This window comes from Salmo salar, chromosome 16 (assembly GCF_965601325.2).
Source record: "Salmo salar chromosome 16, fSalSal1, whole genome shotgun sequence".
Taxonomy (NCBI): domain Eukaryota; kingdom Metazoa; phylum Chordata; class Actinopteri; order Salmoniformes; family Salmonidae; genus Salmo; species Salmo salar.
Window position 1 is genome coordinate 30,167,891 of NC_138306.1, and position 22,578 is coordinate 30,190,468.

At 40.1% G+C, this 22,578-nt stretch overlaps 1 protein-coding gene and 1 long non-coding RNA gene across 2 annotated transcripts in view; one reads left to right on the top strand and one right to left on the bottom strand.

Moving 5' to 3' along the window:
* st8sia2 (ST8 alpha-N-acetyl-neuraminide alpha-2,8-sialyltransferase 2) overlaps positions 1-4,795 on the top strand; it is a 43,674-nt gene extending 38,879 nt beyond the window's left edge. The window contains exon 6 of the mRNA XM_014149133.3: positions 785-4,795. Coding sequence (XP_014004608.2) covers positions 785-1,070 — 286 coding nt within the window. The 3' untranslated portion in view covers positions 1,071-4,795. The remainder of the gene's footprint in view (positions 1-784) is intronic.
* A 291-nt stretch (positions 4,796-5,086) lies between these two features.
* On the bottom strand, positions 5,087-10,907 carry LOC106573778 (uncharacterized). Its single transcript, XR_006759724.2, has 3 exons — positions 10,760-10,907; positions 9,723-9,854; positions 5,087-7,261 (listed from the first exon to the last, which is right to left on the bottom strand). It is a non-coding gene; the product is annotated as an uncharacterized LOC106573778 (long non-coding RNA).
* Between the last annotated feature and the right edge of the window lie 11,671 nt (positions 10,908-22,578).

Sequence of the window (22,578 nt, forward strand, 5' to 3'; positions counted from 1 at the left end):
GCTACTCTAAAGGCCGTTGGTGACCAACTTACTGCCGCTTACTGCTGCTGGCCTCTCTGTCTACCTGTTGGATTTGCAGAAGGAGGACAGTTAGACAGGGACAGCAGGACTGGTATTTTCTGTAGTATAGTTAGGCAAAAAGCCTGGAATCTTCTCTGAAAGGGCAATAAATGTTTTGAAATGCAGGGAAAATGCTAATGAAATGCAGTGCGTGTCTATGACATTTTAGCTATAATGGTTTTTGATAAATGCTCAGTATGCCAAACTGAATACTTTCCCATGGGCTTCTGCTTCTCTGACTACTAGATGCCCTTTAAATAGATAATCCTCTGGCTTCCCCATTGACCTGCTAGTCCAGAGAGTCCACTGCTAGGAGAGTATCTATAGGTCCTGGTGGGCCAGACTCTGAGTGAGAGGACCAGATGGACCTTGCTTTGTTACTGCGGGCCCCAGACCCCTCTGTCTTATCACAATTCAGCTCCTGTACTCGAGTCCACTGGCTCCTAAGCATGTATCCACCCAGAGATCTGAGTGAATGGCGCTTATTGTTGGGTTTTATTCAATAGGACTGTGGTGTGTTTACAAGTGTATGCTAGTTTAATAGATTTTATAGAAAAATGTTCAGATATTAAGGAAAACATTGAACACTCACTGATAAATAGCTGAAGCCTAAAACAAACATTCTTCTTAAGACATCTGTGATTTATTTCTCAGATGTCAGGTTTCTGGGTGCCATGAAAGACCTTTTGATTGTTTACTCTCCCTCTTCATTCTTCCTCATCAGGTATTGGCTGACTAACAATGTCCAGATCAAGAGACCCACTACTGGTCTGCTGATGTACACCATGGCCACTCGCTTCTGTGAGGAGATCCACCTGTACGGCTTCTGGCCTTTCCCTCGGGATTCACAGGGGAAACCAGTCAAGTACCATTACTATGACACTCTGACCTACGAGTACACATCCCATGCCAGTCCACACGCTATGCCATTGGAGTTTAGGACACTGAGTTCACTCCACAGACAGGGGGCGCTGCGACTCAACACTGGCTCTTGTGATGCAGGAATGTAATCTAAAAAAGCAGCATGGAATGTACACTGAGTATACCAAACATTTGGAACACCTTCCTAATATTGAGTCGCCCCCCCCCACCCCCACACACACACACACACACTTCTGCCCTCAGAACTGCCTAAATTCGTTCGGGCATGGACTCTACAAGTTGTCAAAAGCGTTCCACAGGGATGCTGGCCCATGTTGACTCCAATGTTTCCTACAAAGTTGGCTGGATGTCCTTTGGGTGGTGGACCATTTCTCACAGCTGTCGTGGAAGAGAGAATGGGACCAAGGTGCAGCGGGTTGCGTGCTCAACATATTTATTAAATAAAATGAGAACGCCACGGAAAAACAATAAACAAACTAATGACAGGAACAGAGCCGCAGGCTCAACAAAATCAGTGCTCTCAAACAACTACCCACAAGTGACAAACAGAAACACACACCTATTTATAGGACTCCCAATCAGAGGCAACTAGAAACACCTGCCTCCAATTGAGAGTCCAGCACCCAACCGACACATAGAAAAACTACCCTAGAATATACACATAGAAATACAAACATAGACTAGTGACCAAAAACCCCGTAATACATAAATAAACTACCCTCTGCCACGTCCTGACCAAACTACAATAACAAAATATCCTCTATACTGGTCAGGACGTGACACCATTCTTGATACACAAGGGAAACTGTTGAGCGTGAAAAACCCAGCAGGGTTGCAGTTCTTGATTCTTGACATAAACCGGTGCACCTGGCAGCTACTACCATACCCTATTCAAAGGCACTCTCTGACTGGCACACATACACAATCCGTGGCTCAATTGTCTCAAGGCTTATAAATCCTTATTTTACCTGTATCCTCCCCTTCATCTATACTTATTGAAGTGGATTTACCAAGTGACATCAATAAGGGATCATAGCTTTCACCTGGATTCACCTGGTCAGTCCGTCATGGAAAGAGCAGGTGTTCTTAATGTTTTGTATACTCAGTGTATATCGCCATCGAAATGACCCATACACTTTTGGGAAAAGACCTCTTGCTGAGTTGATGTTTATCAGACACAGACATCTCAAAGGAAATACTTCCTGTATGAAACTGTTACAGGACACTTTTATGAAGCTATGAATTGAGTTCAATGACAGTATGTAGGATACTGCATGTCTAATTTGGGCTCACATTGTTGCCCTACAAGAGACATGAGCAGTGAATAATTTTGAAAACATGTTTACAGTAACCTGTGAAAATGATCTAAAACTGAAGCTTGTTGCTTTGTTCATTGTTAAATCAACCTAATTGCTGTTGGTAGGCAAATTGCTTTTTGTCAATGAGAAGACTGAAAATGTTACTGCATTTGCATGGCAAGTGTGTCATGTAAAATTAATGTAATTTCAAAGTTTATAAATACTTCCTCCAAGGGCATTGTTAATGTGAATTGAACTACTAAGTTATCAATAATTCGTCCTGACATTTTGGTCATTATTCCTTTGAATTCTACGATAAATCTACTTCATCAGTACTGTTGGAGACATTATGTTATATCATATCATATTAGACAGATTGAAGGCAGAAACACCAGTCTGCAGGGCAGTAGTTGAACCACAAGATGGAAGCACTTCTTCATAGGGGAGCTATATGTAATATTATTGCATTGTAATACATTTAAAAAATCATTAATATATCTACAGTAATAGTGAAATGATAGTGTTTAACAATATTTCCCCAAAATGTTTTATTGGGCTCACACAAAATTGCATTCTAATGGTGCAGGCTTCTTATTGATTAGCGAAAGACAGACCGTCTCGTTGTCAAATTGACTGGGGCCAGCAAGTCTCTTGTTGTCAAATTGACTGGGGCCAGCAAATCTCTTGTTGTCAAATTGACTGGGGCCAGCAAATCTCTTGTTGTCAAATTGACTGGGGTCAGCAAATCTTTTGTTGTCAATTCAACAACGGACCAGTGAATTTGACAAGAGATTTGCTGGCCCTAGTCAATTTGACAACAAGAGATTTGCTGGCCCCAGTCAATTTGACAAGAGACAGTTCATTGTTGAGTTGTTATGTAGTACCTTTAATTAGTGAACATGGGTTCAAGTACATGCTAATTTTCATGTGTGATGGTTTGTGAGCTCTCACTTTAAATTGGGAATTTGATCATTGAAGTAGTAGGTGTAGGCCTAGTTTCTTATCTTGCCTTAACTTCTTCCTCATCAGGGAAACTGTGTTTGTTTTACAAGGAATGACAGAATTGCATTTCTTTCCTTCTGTTCTGTTTGGAGTTTGGTGTATGAGTCTTTGAATATAGTGTGTTCACTTATGAATGTTTTCATTTAATTCAATTTGGAGATAAGAGGTAACTGCACACAGAAATCCCTGGATAAAGCATGAATGGCTGAAAATACAGAACATTTATAATCAAAACAAAAACAAGATGGTTTCAGCACCTTCACAGCTTATTAAATTGATCCTACAGATGATCTACAGAGGCCACAGCAAGTGTTGTAGACAACAACCAGTTGCTTTGTGAGAGGAACCTCTTCAAGCCACAGGACTCCAGTCATCCAGGGCAGACATTGGCTATTATTAGTTTACCTAGGGTGCTCAGTCAAAGGCAGTGTAGGGTAGTAATGTTGAAAAGAGGCACTCAACTGGTATGGAAAAGGTTTGAGGTAATACAGTCCAACAGGGAATACACCGAGGTGTTCACACACTACTGTTTACACAGGAACAGCCAACATCTTCAACCTTTCCCTGAGGTTTTGACAATGACTTTTTTGGAATGTGCCTCTTAAGACCATTTCCAAATATAGGTGTTTTTAAGACCTTAGGTTGACATTGGCTAATGCTTTGCTGTTATTCAGAAGGTTGTGGTTGTTTTACTAAATGCCCCACTCATCAATAAGTAGGAAGCAGTTCCTGTGAAAATGTTTTATGTTGTCAACTGGACATCATAATCGTCAGACAACTTGTTATCAACAAATAATGTGAACATTGTTTCTAAACAAAACCAGGGCTTGAGATGGAATGTGTGTAAATATTTAGCAGTCTGTTTATATGCACCTCTAGCTCAAGGGAGCTGTGTTAAAGAAAGTTATATTTAATTCTAAAAGTCGTTTCAAAAGGTTTGGCAAGATGTTCAGCACTGTAGAAAATGTTTACTTCCACGGCGGGAACTTGCCTCTGTTAATAGAAGTTAGTAGAAGTATTTAAAATATTTGTAGTATGGCCTACTCCAGTCGCAGCCTCTCATGTGCTCTCACACACGTGATCAGTCTGCAAAAAAGTGTTGTTTTGATAGGATCCTTCTGTAGAATTACATGTTGCTCTTATTACACTGACAATTAAGTTAAACATAGATATAGTCTTACTATAGATGTCAGAAGGCCATCCAGAGTAATAGACGCATTTATTCCTAAAAGAACTGCTGTGTTTTGCAAGTAGAAACGGTCTGTGACCAATACAACTAAATGAATTACCCCTGAAACAGCCTTGGGATCACAGCTTGTTGGACATACTGAAGAGATGTTCACATATCCTTCTGTCAAAATGTGATCATTATGAACTTTCTTTGGTATTCTATTTTGAGGTTTTCCCTTCTGAAGTCTATATATGTCCTCTGAAACACTGTCAACTTTTTTGTTCTAATTTCTTTGATGCACATTATTGTGTTGGATCTGAAAGTGCTTTTTGTTTGGAAGGACACCATACTAAAATTCCCTTTGTAAATCTGTTGAAATAGGCTCATTTCGTCAGGAATGGTTCTTTCTAAGAAAGTTAATCTATAGTATCACAGGAATGGTTTAAATGTTACAGAAAGGAGGAAAAGTTAATGGAAAGGTGTATAACATGATGACAGAGTCCCAAGAGAGGGAGGGTATTGTTGATATACAACCTTGACTTCATATGGAACTCCATAAGCCAAGGGCTTAGCAAAGATTTGTACAGACCAAGTACACATTTGTCACATTTCAGTACAATTATTCAATAAAATGAATGACATGTTTCAGCAGACAGACCAAGACAGGAGATAGTTGATGGTAGGGGAGAGTCATTTTATTTGGTTGTTTTATATAAATGGAAATCCATGGAGCCAGCCAGTGGGTTGATAACAACTACATTTTCTGTGACAGAAAAACCAAGCGTAGACATGCTTTCAATATTTTATAAAAGAAGCGTTAAACATTGGTTTTCTGACTTAAGCTTTTTTGGCTTAGAGTTGGGATGAGGGTAAATAGTGAAGGTCTACATATAGCATGGCAGATTTCATTTCATTTACAAGATGAAAAGCTGCATAAACCAGATGATTAATTTCAAATAAAAGTTCTCAATAAAGTTCTAATGAACATTGTTACAAGACATAAGCCCAAAAATAAATGACTTGTACATTCAAACACTGCACTGAAGATCAGAAACATTCCCACTATTATCCTTTTGGAGAGGATATTGTAGAAGAGATAAATTGCTGAGAAGGAGAGGGACGATGAAGGTGGAAATGTTCTAGCAACAAAATATCTAAAACAAATACATCAAGAATACGATCAAAGGAACAAGACGCCAATTGTGCATTACTGAAAACTGAAGCTTACTTAATCACACACAAAATATCTAAATAAAAATACTCTGATGACTGAAATACGAAATAGACTACAGTTTTTTATATTAGTATACAATGGGAAACTTGAATCTTACTGTCAATCTTCAACAGTAATGTATTTTAACTGCTGGCTAAAATATATCAATCTAGATGGAAAACAAGTAAACAGCTTTAAATCATAATGTGCCGTCTGTCAATGTGGCATAGGAAGAATGAACAGAAAGTGGTGAGTTCCTTAATGGTGTTACTTTTGACCATATAATAACAGTGAATAGAATCAATACATTGTATTCTGAAAATATTCATAATAGAAAATTAACTTGTAATGTTTGTATGCAAAATGCTCCAGCTATCTACTATGGGTTAGTACACATTTCCCTTGTGGAAAAAGGTAGGAAAGTTGATTATTTGCATACAGGTGTATGACTTATCAGGCCTGAAAACCCCTACATTTACTGTAGTTGATAGTGTAGGGTTCTCTCAGATAACAAAACTGGTTAACCAAATAAGGTCACCTGAGTCCATGGGTAACTTGTGTTCAACAATGGGTTTTAGGTTTGGGGTAGTGTACATTTACTGAGGTATGGTCCAATTAAAAAGCAGTGTACATGCAAAATTACCCTTTATCCATTCCTTGGGGGCTGAAACATGTCTTGCAAGGTTGTATCGATAGAAAAAGATGAGCTACTTTATGTGTGTGTGTGTGTATATATATATATATATATATATATATATATATATATATATATATATATACACACACACACACACACACACACACACACACACATACACACACATATTCTTACATATATGTATTTTTCTTTTACAATCCAGCTTTTGAGAAACATACATTTATTTTCAATACCCTGCAAAGTCTATTCTATGACCGGCTTTCCACTATACTTATATGCACTTAAAACCTTAACCAACCCCCAGTTAGAGATAGCAGCAAACTGGGAGACTCTCAAACACATACAGTAAAACATATGCACCCAAACCAACCACGAGACAGAGGACAGAAAGCCTCAGACAATATACAGTGTATGCATGTTTTAGTGGTTAGTGTAATATTTGGAATAGCCGAATAGTTGACAATTAAAATAATCTTTGCACCAAACTAGTAAATACGTATTCTTCAGTGTGCAAACCATACATATGAAAATAATTATCTGAGGAATGCATCTAATATTACAGTGAATAATATACCATAAGCATTAGAGGATAGCCAGAGGATTGCCTTTACGCAGAAGCCATCAAATGTTCTCTATGTATTTAGTTTTAGCTTAAAGAAGATATGCATTTACTGAGCTAGCTGGGGGCAGTATCCCTCTGAAGATGAGTCTTCTGCATTAGATGTGTATGATGTGTACAAAATGATTGTAAATACAGCATGTTCACAATCAGAATACATTCTAGAAAACAAGACCACCGAGGTAACCTCTTCTGCAAATATTGGGTGAGATGGGTAACTTGACTAGACTTAACTGAAGTTACCAAACACTGAATATATCAGGAAACAGCTTTAGGAAACATATCCTTGGGTTGTGTTCCCACTGGAGAAAATGGTGCGTTCAAAATCCAACATCCTCTGTTTAATGCTGGCATTCACCTGAAAAACAAGTGAAAATACAGAATAAGGCTACATATACAGTACCAGTCAAAGGTTTGGACAGACCTACTCATTCAAGGTTTTTTCTTTATTTTTACTATTTTCTGCATTGTAGAATATTTCAAGAACTTTGAAAGTGCAGTCGCAAAAACCATCAAGCGCTATGATGAAACTGGCTGAGGACCGCCACAGGAAAGGAAGACCCAGAGTTACCTCTGCTGCAGAGGATAAGTTCATTAGAGTTACCAGCCACAGAAATTGCAGCCCAAAAAAATGCTTCACAGAGTTCAAGTAACAGACATCTCAATATCAACTGTTCAGAGGAGACTACGTGAATCAGGCCTTCATGGTCGAATTGCTGCAAAGAAACCACCACTAAAGGACAGCAATAATAAGAAGAGACTTGCTTTGGCCAAGATACACGAGCAATGGACATTAGACCGGTGGAAATCTGTCCTTTGGTCTAATGAGTCCAAATTTGAGATTTTTTTTCCAACCGCAGTGTCTTTGTGAGACGCAGAGTAGGTGAACGGATGATCTCCGCATGTGTGGTTCTCACCGTGAAGCATAGAGGAGGAGGTGTGATGGTGTGGGGGTGCTTTTCTGGTGACACTGTCAGTGATTTATTTTGAATACAAGGCACACTTAACCAGCATGGCTACCACAGCATTCTGCAGCGATACGCCATCCCATCTGGTTTGCGCCTAGTGGGACTATCATTTGATTTTCAACAGCACAATGACCCATCACACCTCCAGGCTGTGTAAGGGCTATTTCACAAAGAAGGAGAGTGATGGAGTGCTCCATCAGATGACCTGGCCTCCCCAATCACCTGACCTCAACACTTTTTTGGTTACGACACGATTCCATATGTGTCATTTCATAGTTTTGATGTTTTCACTATTATTCTACAATGTAGAAAATAGTAAAAATAAAGAAAAAACCTTGAATGAGTAGGTGTGTCCACATTTTTGACTGGTACTGTATAGTTTCTTGTGAAACGATTCCAAGTTGTGAATACTGTACAATCGGACAGACCTCGCTTCCTATTCAATCAACATAAGCTATCACATCTTACAAATAGCATTGTTGGTTAGAGGCTTGTAAGTAAGCATTTCAAGGTAAGATTTACACCTGTTGTATTCGGCGCATGTGACAAAATACATTTTATTTGAAACCCCACATCTTACAGAAGAACAATGTTGAGAAATAATACCTATTGATTTACTACTGATCCGTTTGCTTTTGTAATTCTACTGTCCACTGGGTGTGGGAGGAAATAGCCTTGCTGAGCTGAGTTTGACTTATAAGGATACTGTAGAATATAAGGTAAACAGGAGGCCATATCTTTCTCACAGGAAATTGGGACTGTGTCAAAGAACAATTGAAAGGACGGATGGGAGAAGCCTAATATCAACACTTTAAATTTTGCTACACATGAAAGCATATGTGACGTAAAGCTGTGCAGAGACCAGAAGCACTTTATTTTACAGTACTGTTTCCATTTTCCCTGGTATTTTAGTAGCAATGGATACATTCTTGAAGGCTACTTCAAAGAATTTAACACCAATAACATTGGAACTAGGCTACCTGGTACCAAATGTTACATGGTGGTGTTTGTTTTATGGAATCACAATGAAACATATGTTATTTATATTATTACTATGTAATTACTATGTAATTAACATTTTTGCATGTCATTTCTTAGATAATAGCTATTAATTACTATACCGTGAAATAAAGTGCAACCATAGGTTCAGTTAACTCCAAGAACTTCCCGAACCATGTGAGATGGATGATATTGAATGTATTGGGTTGAGCTCAAACAGTTCCCACTCTTATGGTTATTGTTATTTAGTGTTTATTAAGCAGACAGTCTAAAATCTAAATATCCTACTTTCATACATTTTCAAAATGTGCAATTATGGCAAGGGAAATGTGTGTGGCAGCTCCACACAGAAAACCTTTCATGATTAAACATCTAAGGCAAGAACATTATTGTTACCTTGTAAAATGTTTAATTTTGCTTAAGCACTGGCAATGAAAGTAGTGGAGATTAAACAAAAAAGCCAATATGACGCATTTCCGTATGCTCTAATTTTGTCCTTATGTTTTTAAACTGAGATAGTATGAAGAAGGGCTCAGGGCACATGCGTTTTGCATTACAAACTGAACATATCACAGAGAAAGTTACCCATTCACGGATGTGACAAAAACATATCTATAACATTCATCTAATGAGTTAATTAATGACACTGAAATATTTTGAAGACTTCTGAAACAGGAATAATCAGTGAGCTATAAATAAAGGTCAAAAAATAGAAAGCATCCTCATAAACAGGTTTGTCTGAATCAAAAAGAAAAGACTGAACGGCTATGCCACTCTTGTGGGTTTGGGAAAAGTTTTGGTGCTCCCTCACCTCAAGTTCGGACCACCTTGAACTGATGAGAGTAGGCCTACCTGTACTTGACATCAAAGAGGGTGGAGTCCTCTTCATCATCATTCTCCTCATTCAAAGGAGCCATCTCTACTCGCTCTGCTGGTGTCGTGATTATGTCATACTTTCGTGTTTTCCTGATTCTCCGTCCAGATCTATGACAAAACAGAGAAGGGTTGTAATAATGACATGACAAGAGGGCTGCATTCATGACAGGCAGCCCAATTCTGATATTTTTCCCAATTATTGGAAAAATTGCTGATCTGATTGGTTAAAAGACCAATTAGTGTGAGAAAAAAAAGATAAGAATTGGGCTGCCTGTGTAAACGCAGCTGAGGTGTGCAGTAGTTTCTCACTTGGAACAAAAAATAATCTGATATGGCTGCTTTGCCATATGGACAGGATTAACGTAGTGTATTGTGGTTGCAGTTTAGCGTTTTTCGTCATTAATCTTGTTCTGGAGGCAGCTCTGCAGAGTGGTCAATAGCTGGTACAGCCACAAAGTCATAAAATCTGATTTTAAACCTAACTACACTACTAACCCTAATGCCTAACCTTAAATTAACACCAAAAAGTTTGTTTTCATGAATTTTTACAATATAGCCCATTTTGACTTTGCAGCTGGCCCATCTAGAGAAATCGCTCCGTTGTGCCTCTAGGGTAAGATTCATGACAGTAAATGACAACCTGCATTGTGGTTAAGGCCTACTGCCCACCTGGTGTGGGGAATGATTATGTCATCGCTGATGTAGCCTAATGTAGTGGTGTTTAACATATTTAGATGTACAATTACTGACACAATATGATAGTTGCTGCAATATAAATAACACCAAGACACATCCCCTGTTTGCCAACTCTCCTATTACATACTGGCTGATCGAAATCAATAATGACGCACATACTACGTTATTTAAGTAAGATCTTTATGAAAGCTTCAATTCGATTTCATAGAAGAATAGTATAGTATATTACAGTAGGAATATTTATAATGTTAATTAAGATAATACAGTTGCCTATAGAGTTATTGGTTGCCTATTGGCGTAAACATAAATCAGCCTACCTGATCACTTTGATTACCAAGCACGTGATGAGAACAGCTGTTAGCGCGCAAATAATAATTACAATATTTTTAAGAGTAGGAAGATATTGTAACATTGAAGAAATTCTTGATTCGGTCTTATCTGTGCCATTATTTGACAAATCCCCTCCATGAATGGATGATGTTGAATTTAGCGTTGAGGGTGAAGGTAGAGTTTGTGGTTCACCGATAACTTCCCATGCCACAGCAATAACCAAAGTGAATATGAAACTGTATGACACCATCCTGCTTCAAAGAATAAGAGCAAATTTCTTGTGAAAATGATCGTCTATGTTCTTTCTATCTAAATTCCTTTCACGAAGCCAAGGAAGATATGTGATTGAAGATATGCAATGACATGCTGTGACATTTCAAGAAAGGTGTTTAAAATTGCGCCTCCGCTCGCCAAACGAGATTGAAACGATTCCATAAAACGGTGTAAATATCCCATCTGTATAACCCAACAATAATATCTCCTGAATGGTTGCGGACTGCTTCTTTCGCTGCACGCTGCTTCTCCTAACTGCTGTCAAAGCAAAAGGTGCCAGGCTTCCGGTCTGGACAGCCTGGTCTCATAAGCTGGACGTAACATAGTAAACGTAAATCCGGGAAACTCATTTCTATGATATGTTACGTATGGTATTGTTACATAAGACATATGGTTACTGAAGGCAAAAACGAAAGTAGTGTTGTGGGTTGGGTTGGGTTGGGTTGGGTTGGGTGTATAATGTGAACATCTAGCAACACAAAGGTTGTGAGTTTCAATCTCATCACTGACAATTTTAGAAACTTTTCAACTACTTACTACTTTTTTGCAACTTTGCAACTACTTAGCATGTTAACTAAACCAGCAGCGTAGCCTAGTGGTTACAGCATTGGACTAGTAACCGAAAGGTTGCAAGATTGAATCCCCAAGGTACAAATCTGTTGTTCGGCCCCTGAACAAGGCAGTTAACCCACTGTTCCTAGGCTGTCATTGAAAATAAGAATTTGTTCTTAACTGACTTGTCTAGTTAACTAAAGGTAAAAAAAATACTTAACCTTTTTTAGCTAACCCTTCCATAGCCACGTGAAGTAGAGGTGCTTAGGGTGCTGCAGTATCCCCTGAAGAATTTGAATAATAATATTTTATTTTTTATTTTATTTCACCTTTATTTAACCAGGTAGGCTAGTTGAGAAGAAGTTCTCATTTGCAACTGCGACCTGGCCAAGATAAAGCACAGCAGTTCGACACATACAACAACACAGAGTTACACATGGAATAAACAAACATACAATTAATAATACAGTAGAAAAATCTATATACAGCATGTGCAAATGAGGTAGGATAAGAGAGGTAAGGCAATAAATAGGCCATGGTGGCAAAGTAATTACAATATAGCAATTAAACACTGGAATGGTAGGATGTGCAGAAGATGAATGTGCAAGTAGAGATACTGGGGTGCAAAGGAGCAAGATAAATAAATAAATACAGTATGGGGATGAGGTAGATTGGATGGGCTATTTACAGATGAGCTATGTACAGGTGCAGTGATCTGTGAGCTGCTCTGACAGCTGGTGCTTACATCTAGTGAGGGAGGTAAGAGTCTCCAGCTTCAGAGAGTTTTGCAGTACCAGTCAAAAGTTTAGACACACCTACTTATTCAAGTTTTTTTTTTTTTTTGACCTTTTTCTACAATGTAGAATAATAGTGAAGACATCAAAACTACGAAATAACATATATGGAATCATGTAGTAACCAAAAAAAGTGTTAAACAAATCAAAATATAATTTATATTTGAGATTCTTCAAAGTAGCCACCCTTTGCCTTGATGGCAGCTTTGCACACTCTCTCAACCAGCTTCATGAGGAATGCTTTCCAACAGTATTATTTCATGGTTTTGATGTAGTCACTATTATTCTATAATAAAATAATAACCCTGGAATGAGAAGGTGTGTCCAAACTTTTGACTGGTACTGTATAGTTTCTTGTGAAATAAGTTGTGAATACTGTACAATCGGACAGACATGGCTACCTATTCAATATATATATATATATATATATATATATATATATATATATATATTTAGGCTTCCGATTCAATATATATATATATTTATGCAGCAGCATACAAGACATTTAAATATATATATATTTTATTTTTTATTTACATTCTAAAATTGCCACTGTGTATACATATATAAATCTGAAAAATAATATATATATATATATATATATATATATATATATATAAATTATATATATATATATATATATATATTATTTTTCAGATTTATATATGTATATACAGTGGCAATTTTAGAATGTAAATCTTGGTGGGGCCAACAACAAAAAAAGGGATACATGCCAGCAAAGCCACTACACAACACAACACTAAAGAATACATGAATTGCACTATAACGGTGACAAATGGTGCCCACAAACTGTTAGGGCCTACATAAAGCTGTCCCAACAACAGAGTCCCAACAGCAGTCCCAACACCTTATGACTGCTTCACCTGGCTATCAGCGGAGCCTTGTCTGGCAGCAAAACAGTTCATTCAGCCTCATTTACTGCCTTCTAAAAAAACATAGCTGATATGGCTGACTTGCTTAAACAAATGTGGTTTCTAATGACAATTGAGATGTACAAACTATGGCATAATGGGACGACAAGTGGATAAGAGACAATCCGTAACTTTGATTAAGACATTAATGAGCGAGCTTGGACGGACGTAGTCAATATATCTATTTGTTCAGCACTTTTGAAATGTACAGCAACAGAATTCAGAACATGGGCCGTTCTTACAGTGCAAAGTATACTGAACAAATATATAAACACAACATTCAACAATCTTACTAAGTTACAGTTCATAAGGAAATCAGTCAATTTAAATAAATTCATTAGACCCTAGTCTATGGATTTCACATGACTGGGCAGTCGTGCAGCCATGGGTGGGCATAGGCCCACTGACTTGGGAGCCAGGCCCACCCTCTGGGAGCAAGGCTCAGCCAATCAAAATGAGTTTTTCCCCACATAAGGGTTTTATTACAGAGAAGAAATACTCCTCCGTTTCATCAGCTGTCTGGCTGGTCTCAGACGATCCCACAGGTGAAGAAGACAGATGCGGAGGTCCTGGGATGGCGTGGTTACGTGTGGTCTGCGGTTGTGAGGCCGGTTGGACGTACTCTCTAAAACGACGTTGGAGGCAGTTTATGGTAGAGAAATTAACATTAAATTCTCTGGCAACAGCTGTGGTGGACATTTCTGCAGTCAGCATGCCAATTGCACACTCCCTCCAATTTGAGACATCTGTGGCATCGTGTTGTGTGACAAAACTGCACATTTTAGAGTGGCCATTTATTATCCCTAGCACAAGGTGCACCTGTGTAATGATCATGCTGTTTAATCAGCTTCTTGATATGCCACATCTGTCAGGTGGATGGATTATCTTGCAAAGGAATGTAAACAATTTTGTGCACAACATTTAGGAGAAATAAGCTTTTTGTGCAGATGGAACATTTCTGGGATTTTATTTCAGCTCATGAAACACGGGGCTAACACTTTACATGTTGCATTTATATTTTTATTCAGTATATTTAAAGAAACTGGAAAACATAGCATGGGCATTTGTTTTTCTGCATCGCAGACTGTTACGAATCCCTTTGGCCCAGCGGTCTAGGGGGGGATGGATACGAGACCCGTAACATAAATCATGCAAATTATAATCGTGACAAGTAACAGTGAGAACCAAAAACAACTGAAATCTACCGTCAAACTCAAAAGGTTTATTTTAAACACACGGTAAAGGGATGTGAGAAAAGGGGCTGAGCTGGACCCAAGCAAAGAAACAATAAGCCAAAAATACCCCTAGGCTAGACAAGCCTCTTTCAAGAACAGTTAGCTAACTAACCAAAAATACAGTGGGTGGTCCACCCAGTTCTAACTAGGGTACTTAGACAAAGGATTCCTACGGGTAATGAATGCCCATGGGCAACTTGTCTTAGTACCCCCTTTTCCCACCAAACAAACAGTCAAACAACAAAACAATACTCACAGGATTACCAGACAAATGTGACATGTAGTTGTAAAAACAAAAGAGATCAATACAGAGCTAGAGAGAGGGGGACACAGAGCAATCGAGATTGGACACAGAGCGATTGAGAGAATGAACACAAAGATTTATCTGGGGAGAAAACAACTGACTGGGTTTTTAAACCAAGGGAAAGGGGCTGTGATAGGTTGAGGGAAAAGGAACAGGTCTTCTGATTGGGGACTGATTGATGACTGATTGGGGAGTGATGATTCTCTCCTTCTCCTCCTCACAGGTGACAAAAGCACACACACAGGATACATACACAGGATACCTGTATCCGTAACACTCCCACCCTTAAAAGAGCAACCCCAGGGGGGATTGCGACCAAAAGTATTTCCACAGAATACTTACAAGATCAACATTCAAAGACAACCTTGCAAAACATACAAAAATCATTACACACGAGACAAAGCATCTGCTAACACATTTTCAGAACCCTTTTTGTGGCGTATCTCCAAATTATAATTCTGTACAATAAGCGCCCAACGCATAAGGCGCTGGTTTTGGTTGTACATACGGTGGAGAAACACTAAGGGGTTATGGTCTGTATATACAGTCACAGGTAGGGCACTAGAACCTATGTACACCTCAAAATATTGCAGAGCTATCAACAACGCTAGAGCTTCTTGCTTGATGGTGGCATAGTTTGACTGACATTTGTTAAACTTTCTGGAGAAATAACACACAGGATGATCCACTCCACTCTTGTCCTGCTGCAGTAGAACAGCACCAGCACCTCTGGCACTAGTATCTACCTCAAGTTTAAATGGTTTTTCAAAATCCGGAGCAGCAAGTACAGGGGTATTACATAAGAGTGCTTTAGCAGTCTCAAAAGCTACCTTACAGTCCGGGGACCACACAAACGATCTTGCCGGACTGAGCAAATCGGTCAATGGAGCAACTACCGCAGAGAAGTTCACAGAAGCTACAGTAGTAGCCAACCATCCCCCAAAAGCGGCGTAGCTCTCGTCTGGTGGTAGGCGAAGGGAATGCAGTTATAGCCAAGACCTTATCATCAACAGGGCGCACCTGTCCATGGCCTACCTCTTTACCGAGATAGGTAACAGTAGCCTTCCCAAACTCGCTCTTTGCCAAGTTCAGTGTTAGAGAAGCAGCTGCCAAACGTTCACATACTACCTTTAGAGAATTAACATGATCTGTCCACGCAGATGAATAAATCACTAGATCATCTAGGTAGGCACTACAATTGTGAACACCAGCTAATACGGTGTTAACCAGTCGTTGAAAAGTGGCTGGTGCATTCCGCATCTCAAAAGCCATGACAGAGTATTGTAGGAAGTTGTCTGGTGTCACAAAAGCAGAAATCTCAGAAGCACGTGAGGTTAACGGAACCTGCCAGTAACCTTTTAAGAGGTCCAACTTAGTTACATAAGTAGCAGCACCAACAGTGTCAATACAGTCGTCCAGTCTGGGTAACGGGAACGAATCTGGCAGTGTGACAGAATTTACCTTTCGATAATCCGTACATAACCTCGACGTACCATCAGGTTTAGGAACCAGAATGCAAGGAGAACTCCAAGGGCTTGAACTTGGCGTAGCCAGGTCATTTTCCAACAAATGTCACTTCATCCCTCATTATCTTCCTCTTAGAAGCATTGATACGATATGGGTGTTGCTTGATAGGGGCAGCATTTCCAACATTAATGTCATGTTCCAACACATTTGTGCGAGTAGGAACGTCATTAAAAAGACATGGAAAACTGTGTAGTAGCCGCACAATATCGTCGGCCTGTCCGTCCGTTAAATGAACCAGACCTGACTGGAGAGAGAGTAGCATTTCTGAGTTGGGCAATCTCACACACTGCTGCTGAGTATTGCGCAACGTTAATCCATCGCCATCAACATCATCAATATGACAGTCCACTATCATAGCAGTAGAAGCAGAAGAGACAACAGCATCTTCCGCTGTTTTTGAACTCTTCCTGGGTGATGGGTCGGGTGTGGTATGCTTTCAACATGTTAATGTGGCATACACGAGATTGGCGTTTTCTATCAGGAGTTTGAAGCACATAATCAGTTTCACTTAACTTCTTTTCAATCAAATAAGGACCAGAGAAACGAGCTGATAGTGAAGATCCTGGAACAGGCAATAACACCAGTACTTGGTCACCTGGCTGTAGTGGACGAGATACAGCCTGTTTATCATAGTGTCTTTTCATACCTGTCTGCGAAGAAGACAGAGCTTCCTTAGCGAGAGCACAGGCTTGGTGTAGGCGCTCACGAAAGCGACTAACATAGTCCAACACATTCTATTCTCCAGTACTCAGAACACTAAAGAAAACGTAACAAAGAGAAAACGAACGCGCACAGTTCTGTCAGGTACAGAAAACTAAACAGAAGACAACTACCCACAAACACAGGTGGGGGAAAAAACCTACTTAAATATGATGTCCAATCAGAGGCAATGAGGACCAGCTGCCTCCAATTGGAGATCAACCCCCCCAAAAAAACATAGAAAAACTAGAACTTAAACATAGAAATAGAAAACATAGAAAAACAAAACACCCCCTCTCACGCCCTGACCTACTCTACCATAGAAAATCACATCTTACTATGGTCAGGACGTGACATACCGGTACAGAGTCAATGTGCTGGGATACAGGTTAGGTGTTCTTAATGTTTTGTATACTCAGTGTTTTAGATTTGTTTTGCTCATAATGGTAGATGTATGCATGTGTTATCTTTCTAGTTGCACAACTAAGTTTCTGACTTCCAATGACAGTCTGCTCACTATAATTCCCATCCAATATAATTTTACATGCATGCCTGGAGAAACCCCTTATCACCCAGTAACTCCTACTTCAGGCTGATGATATCCATGCCCTGTTGGACACCTATGTCCCCAGATGCAGAGAAGAGGGATCACCAGCTCAGCTCATCACTGTCCAATTTCTGGTGGGGACAACAGACATTTGCTCAACCTGCGCTTGATTTGGCCCATTTGCTACCCAGCCAAACAGATTAACATTTTAATGCATAAATCCTTTAGCTATTGCATTTTAAAATTGTGTGTCTCTTAGAAGCTGGCTGGTTATTAAACAGTTTAATATCTTCTCATAATTAGTTAAGGTATTACATATGAAAAGATTAGCTGTGGATTTTTCCACTCTATATGATTGCTTTGTGACTCTCCGACCAATCTCTAATCATATCCTGTAGTCCTGTAAAGTGGAGTTCCCCCTCCGCCAATCCCTCAGGGCTGCAATGTTAAGTCAAACTCCATTCACTAGAGGTCTTGGCGGTATTTGTATAGAACAAGAAAGAAAACAAGTAGGCGGACAGTACAAGTAAACTTTATTGAACTATTTACAAAACATATAAGTAGGAGCAGATTAGAATATCACAACCTTCCACTTCTGTAAGGAGTTCTTTATTTTGCCATTCTTACTATGTTGAAGCACTTGTTGATTGTTTTTGAATAGCAGGACAGAAATAAAGTACCTCATGCTGTACTCATGCTAAAAAGAGAGGTCAAAGAGATCTCTTGGCAGGGGTTAGAAAGGATAGACCCAGCAAAATGTATATCTGTCATAACTCACTATGTCAGTGGCTCTGTAAATACATAATGTTGTGAGCGTCTTATAGAATCCTGGAGTTGGAATATTATAGTACTTGTACATAACGCTGCTTTTATCATACTGTCTCATTTAGAATGTGCAAATGCAACTTTACTGATTAATTGACTGATTAATTGTCAAATCATAACGGCATAACTTTTGCAAAAACTTATTTCAACAACTTTTCATTTTGTAATAAGTGGCATGTTGTGTTGAATAGAAAATATACAACTGCCAGGTCTCCTGGCAGTTGTAGCGCTAATTAGAGCACGTATGATTTAGTTCTCAATAAGTTACGTGCACACAACTGCATACACAAAATGACCTTTCATGGTTAGAGTGGTTGTGATGCCTGCAGATTTCCCGTTCCCCAATGGTGGTGGTGCAAAAGCAGATTTCCCCTCCCTACTAGTTGCAGCCATGCAGAGCCACGTCCCTGGCAACATTGGAGTGCCCAAAAACTACACCACACAGGCGGAGTGGAGTAGTCCTAGAAAAACCAGAACTAGCAAGATTGCAGCAGCCACGAAACGGTTGTTGCCACAAAGTCAGAAGGCACGCCTACTTGACCAATCAGATGAGGAAGTATGATGACCTACTCTATTCCGGTTCGCGGGAAACACCTACTTATCGACATGGCATGTCTCGAGTTAAAATACATCTATCTCCCATTCCACCTGATTACATATGTGGCATGCCACATTCACCATATAAATGGTGTGATTGGTAAAATGATGTCCACCTTTTAATGGGGTGATTGTTGTCTAATCTGGTGCCAATTCAATGGTGTCTGTTTCAAGTTGCGGGACACGTAAGAATGCCACCTGGGGAAAGGCAGACAAACGAAAGACAAAGAGAAATATCCTGCTGAAAAGGCAGTAAGTTCAAAGGCTGATCACTGTTATTTAAACCATACACTTTTACAACATTAATTTTGATATTGAATTCCAAACTAACAATGGAATGTTCCTCAATAAAACTGTAAAAGCCTTGGTTTCATGCCTTGGTTTCATGCATGTTAACATTAGAAGCCTCCTCCCTAAATGTGTTTTATTCACTGCTTTAGCACACTCTGCCAACCTGGATGTCCTAGCTGTGTCTGAATACTGGCTTAGGAAGGCCAACAAAAACCCTGAAATTTCCATCCCTAACTATAACATTTTCCGACAAGATAGAACTGCCAAAGGGGGTGGAGTTGCAATCTACTTATGTCTTACTATCCAGGTCTGTGCCCAAACAATTTGAGCTTCTACTTTTAAAAATCCACCATTCCAGAAACAAGTCTCTCACCGTTGCCACTTGCTATAGACCACCTTATGCCCCGAGCTGTGCCCTGGACACCATATGTGAATTGATTGCCATCTATCTTCAGAGCTTGTGCTGTTAGGTGACCTAAACTGGGACATGATAAACACCCCGGCCATCCTACAATCTAAACTTGATGCCCTCAATCTCACACGAATTATCAGTGAACCTACCAGGTACAACCCCAAATCCGTAAACACAGGCACCCTCATAGAAATCATCCTAACCAACCTGCCCTCCAAATACACCTCTGCTGTCTTCAACCAGGATCTCAGCGATCACTGCCTCATTGCTTGCGTCCGAAATGGGTCTGTGGTCAAACGACCACCGCTCATCACCGTCAAACGCTCCCTAAAACACTTCAGCGAGCAGGCCTTTCTAATCGACCTGGCCCGGCTATCCTGGAAGGATATGGACCTCATTCCATCAGTAGAAGATGCCTGGTTATTCTTTAAAAGTGCTTTACTCACAATCTTAAATAAGCATGCCCTGTTCAAAAAAATGTAGAACCAGGAAAAGATATAGCTCGTGGTTCACTCCAGACCTGACTGCCCTTGACCAGCACAAAAACATCCTGTGGCGTACGGCATTAGCATCAAATAGCCCCCGCGATATGCAACTTTTCAGGGAAGTTAGGAACGAATATACACAGGCAGGTAGGAAAGCAAAGGCTAGCTTTCTCAAACAGAAATTTGCATCCTGCAGCACAAACTCCAAAAAGTTCTGGGACACTGTAAAGTCCATGGAGAATGAGAGCATCTCCTCCCAGCTGACCACTGCACTGAGGCTAGGAAACACTGTCAACACTGATAAATCCACAATAATTGAGAATTTCAATAAGCATTTTTCTACGGCTGGCGATGCTTTCCACCTGGCCACCCCTACCCTGGTCAATAGCCCTGCACCCCCCACAGCAACTCGCCCAATTCTCCCCTATTTCAACTTCACCCAAATCCAAATAGCTGATGTTCTGAAAGAGCTACAAAATCTGGACCCCTACAAATCAGCAGGGCTAGACAATCTGGACCCTCTCTTTCTAAAATTATCAGCCGAAATTGTTGCAACCTCTATTACTAACCTGTTCAACCTCCTTCGTATCGTCTGAGATCCCCAAGGATTGGAAAGCTGCCGCGGTCATCCCCCTCTTCAAAGGGGGAGACACTCTAGACCCAAACTACTACAGACCTATATCTATCGTACCCTGCCTTTCTAAGTTCTTCGAAAGCCAAGTTAACAAACAGATCACCGATCATTTCGAATCCCACCGTACCTTCTCCGCTATGCAATCTGGTTTCCGAGCTGGTCATGGGTGCACCTCAATCACGCTCAAGGTCCTAAATGATATCATAACTGTCATTGATAAGAGACAATACTGTGCAGGTGTATTCATCAACCTGGCCAAGGCTTTCGACTCTGTCAATCACCACATTCTTATCGGCAGACTCAACAGCCTTGGTTTCTCAAATGACTGCCTCACCTGGTTCACCAACTACTTCTCAGAGTTCAGTGTGTCAAATCGGAGGGCCTGTTGTCCGGACCGTTGGCAGTCTCTATGGGGGGGCTACAGGGTTCAATTCTCGGGCCGACTCTTTTCTCTGTATACATCAATGATGCCGTTCTTGCTGCTGGTGATTCTCTGATCCACCTCTATGCAGATGACACAATTCTGTATACTTCTGGTCCTTCTTTGGACACTGTGTTAACTAACCTCCAGACGAGCTTCAATGCCATACAACTCTCCTTCCGTGGCCTACAACTGCTCCTAAATGCAAGTAAAACTGAATGTATGCTCTTCAACCGATTGCTGCCCGCACCTGCACGCCCGTCCTGCATTACTACTCTGGACGGTTCTGACTTAGAAGATGTGGACAACTACAAATACCTAGGTGTCTTTTTAGACTGTAAACTCTCCTTCCAGACTCACATTAAGCATCTCCAATCCAAAATGTAATCTAGAATTGGCTTCCTATTTCGCAACAAAGCATCCTTCACTCACGCTGCCAAATATACACTCGTAAAACTGACTATCCTGCCGATCCTTGACTTCGGCGACGTCATTTACAAAATAGCCTCCAACACTCTACTCAGCAAATTGGATGCAGTCTATCACAGTGCCATCCGTTTTGTCACCAAAGCCCCATATACTCCCCACCACTGCAACCTGTATGGTCTCGTTGGCTGCCCTCGCTTCATATTCGGCGCCAAACCCACTGGCTCCAGGTCATCTATAAGTCTTTGCTAGGTAAAGCCCCGCCTTATGTCAGCTCACTGGTCACCATAGCAGCACCCACCCGTAGCATGCGCTCCAGCAGGTATATTTCACTGGTCACCCCCAAAGCCAATTCCTCTTTGGCTGCCTTTCCTTCCAGTTCTCTGCTGCCAATGACTGGAACGAATTGCAAAAATCACTGAAGCTGGAGACCCATGTTTCCCTCACTAACTTTAAGCACCAACTTTTTGAGCAGCTCACAGATCACTGCACCTGTACATACTCCATCTGTAAATAGCCCATCTACCTCATCCCCATACTGTTATTTATTTTTTGCTCCTTTGCACCCCAGTATCTCTACTTGCACATTCATCTTCTGCACATCTGTCATTCCAGTGTTTAATTGCTAAATTGTAATTATTTTTCCACTATGGCCTATTTATATCCTTACCTCCCTTATCTTACCTCATTTGTACACACTGTATAAAGACTTTTTCTATTGTATTATTGACTGTGTATTTGTTTATTCCATGTGTAACTCTGTGTTGTTGTTTGTGTTGCACTGCTTCGCTTATTCTTGACCAGGTCACAGTTGTAATTGAGAACTTGTTCTCAACTGGCCTAGCTGGTTAA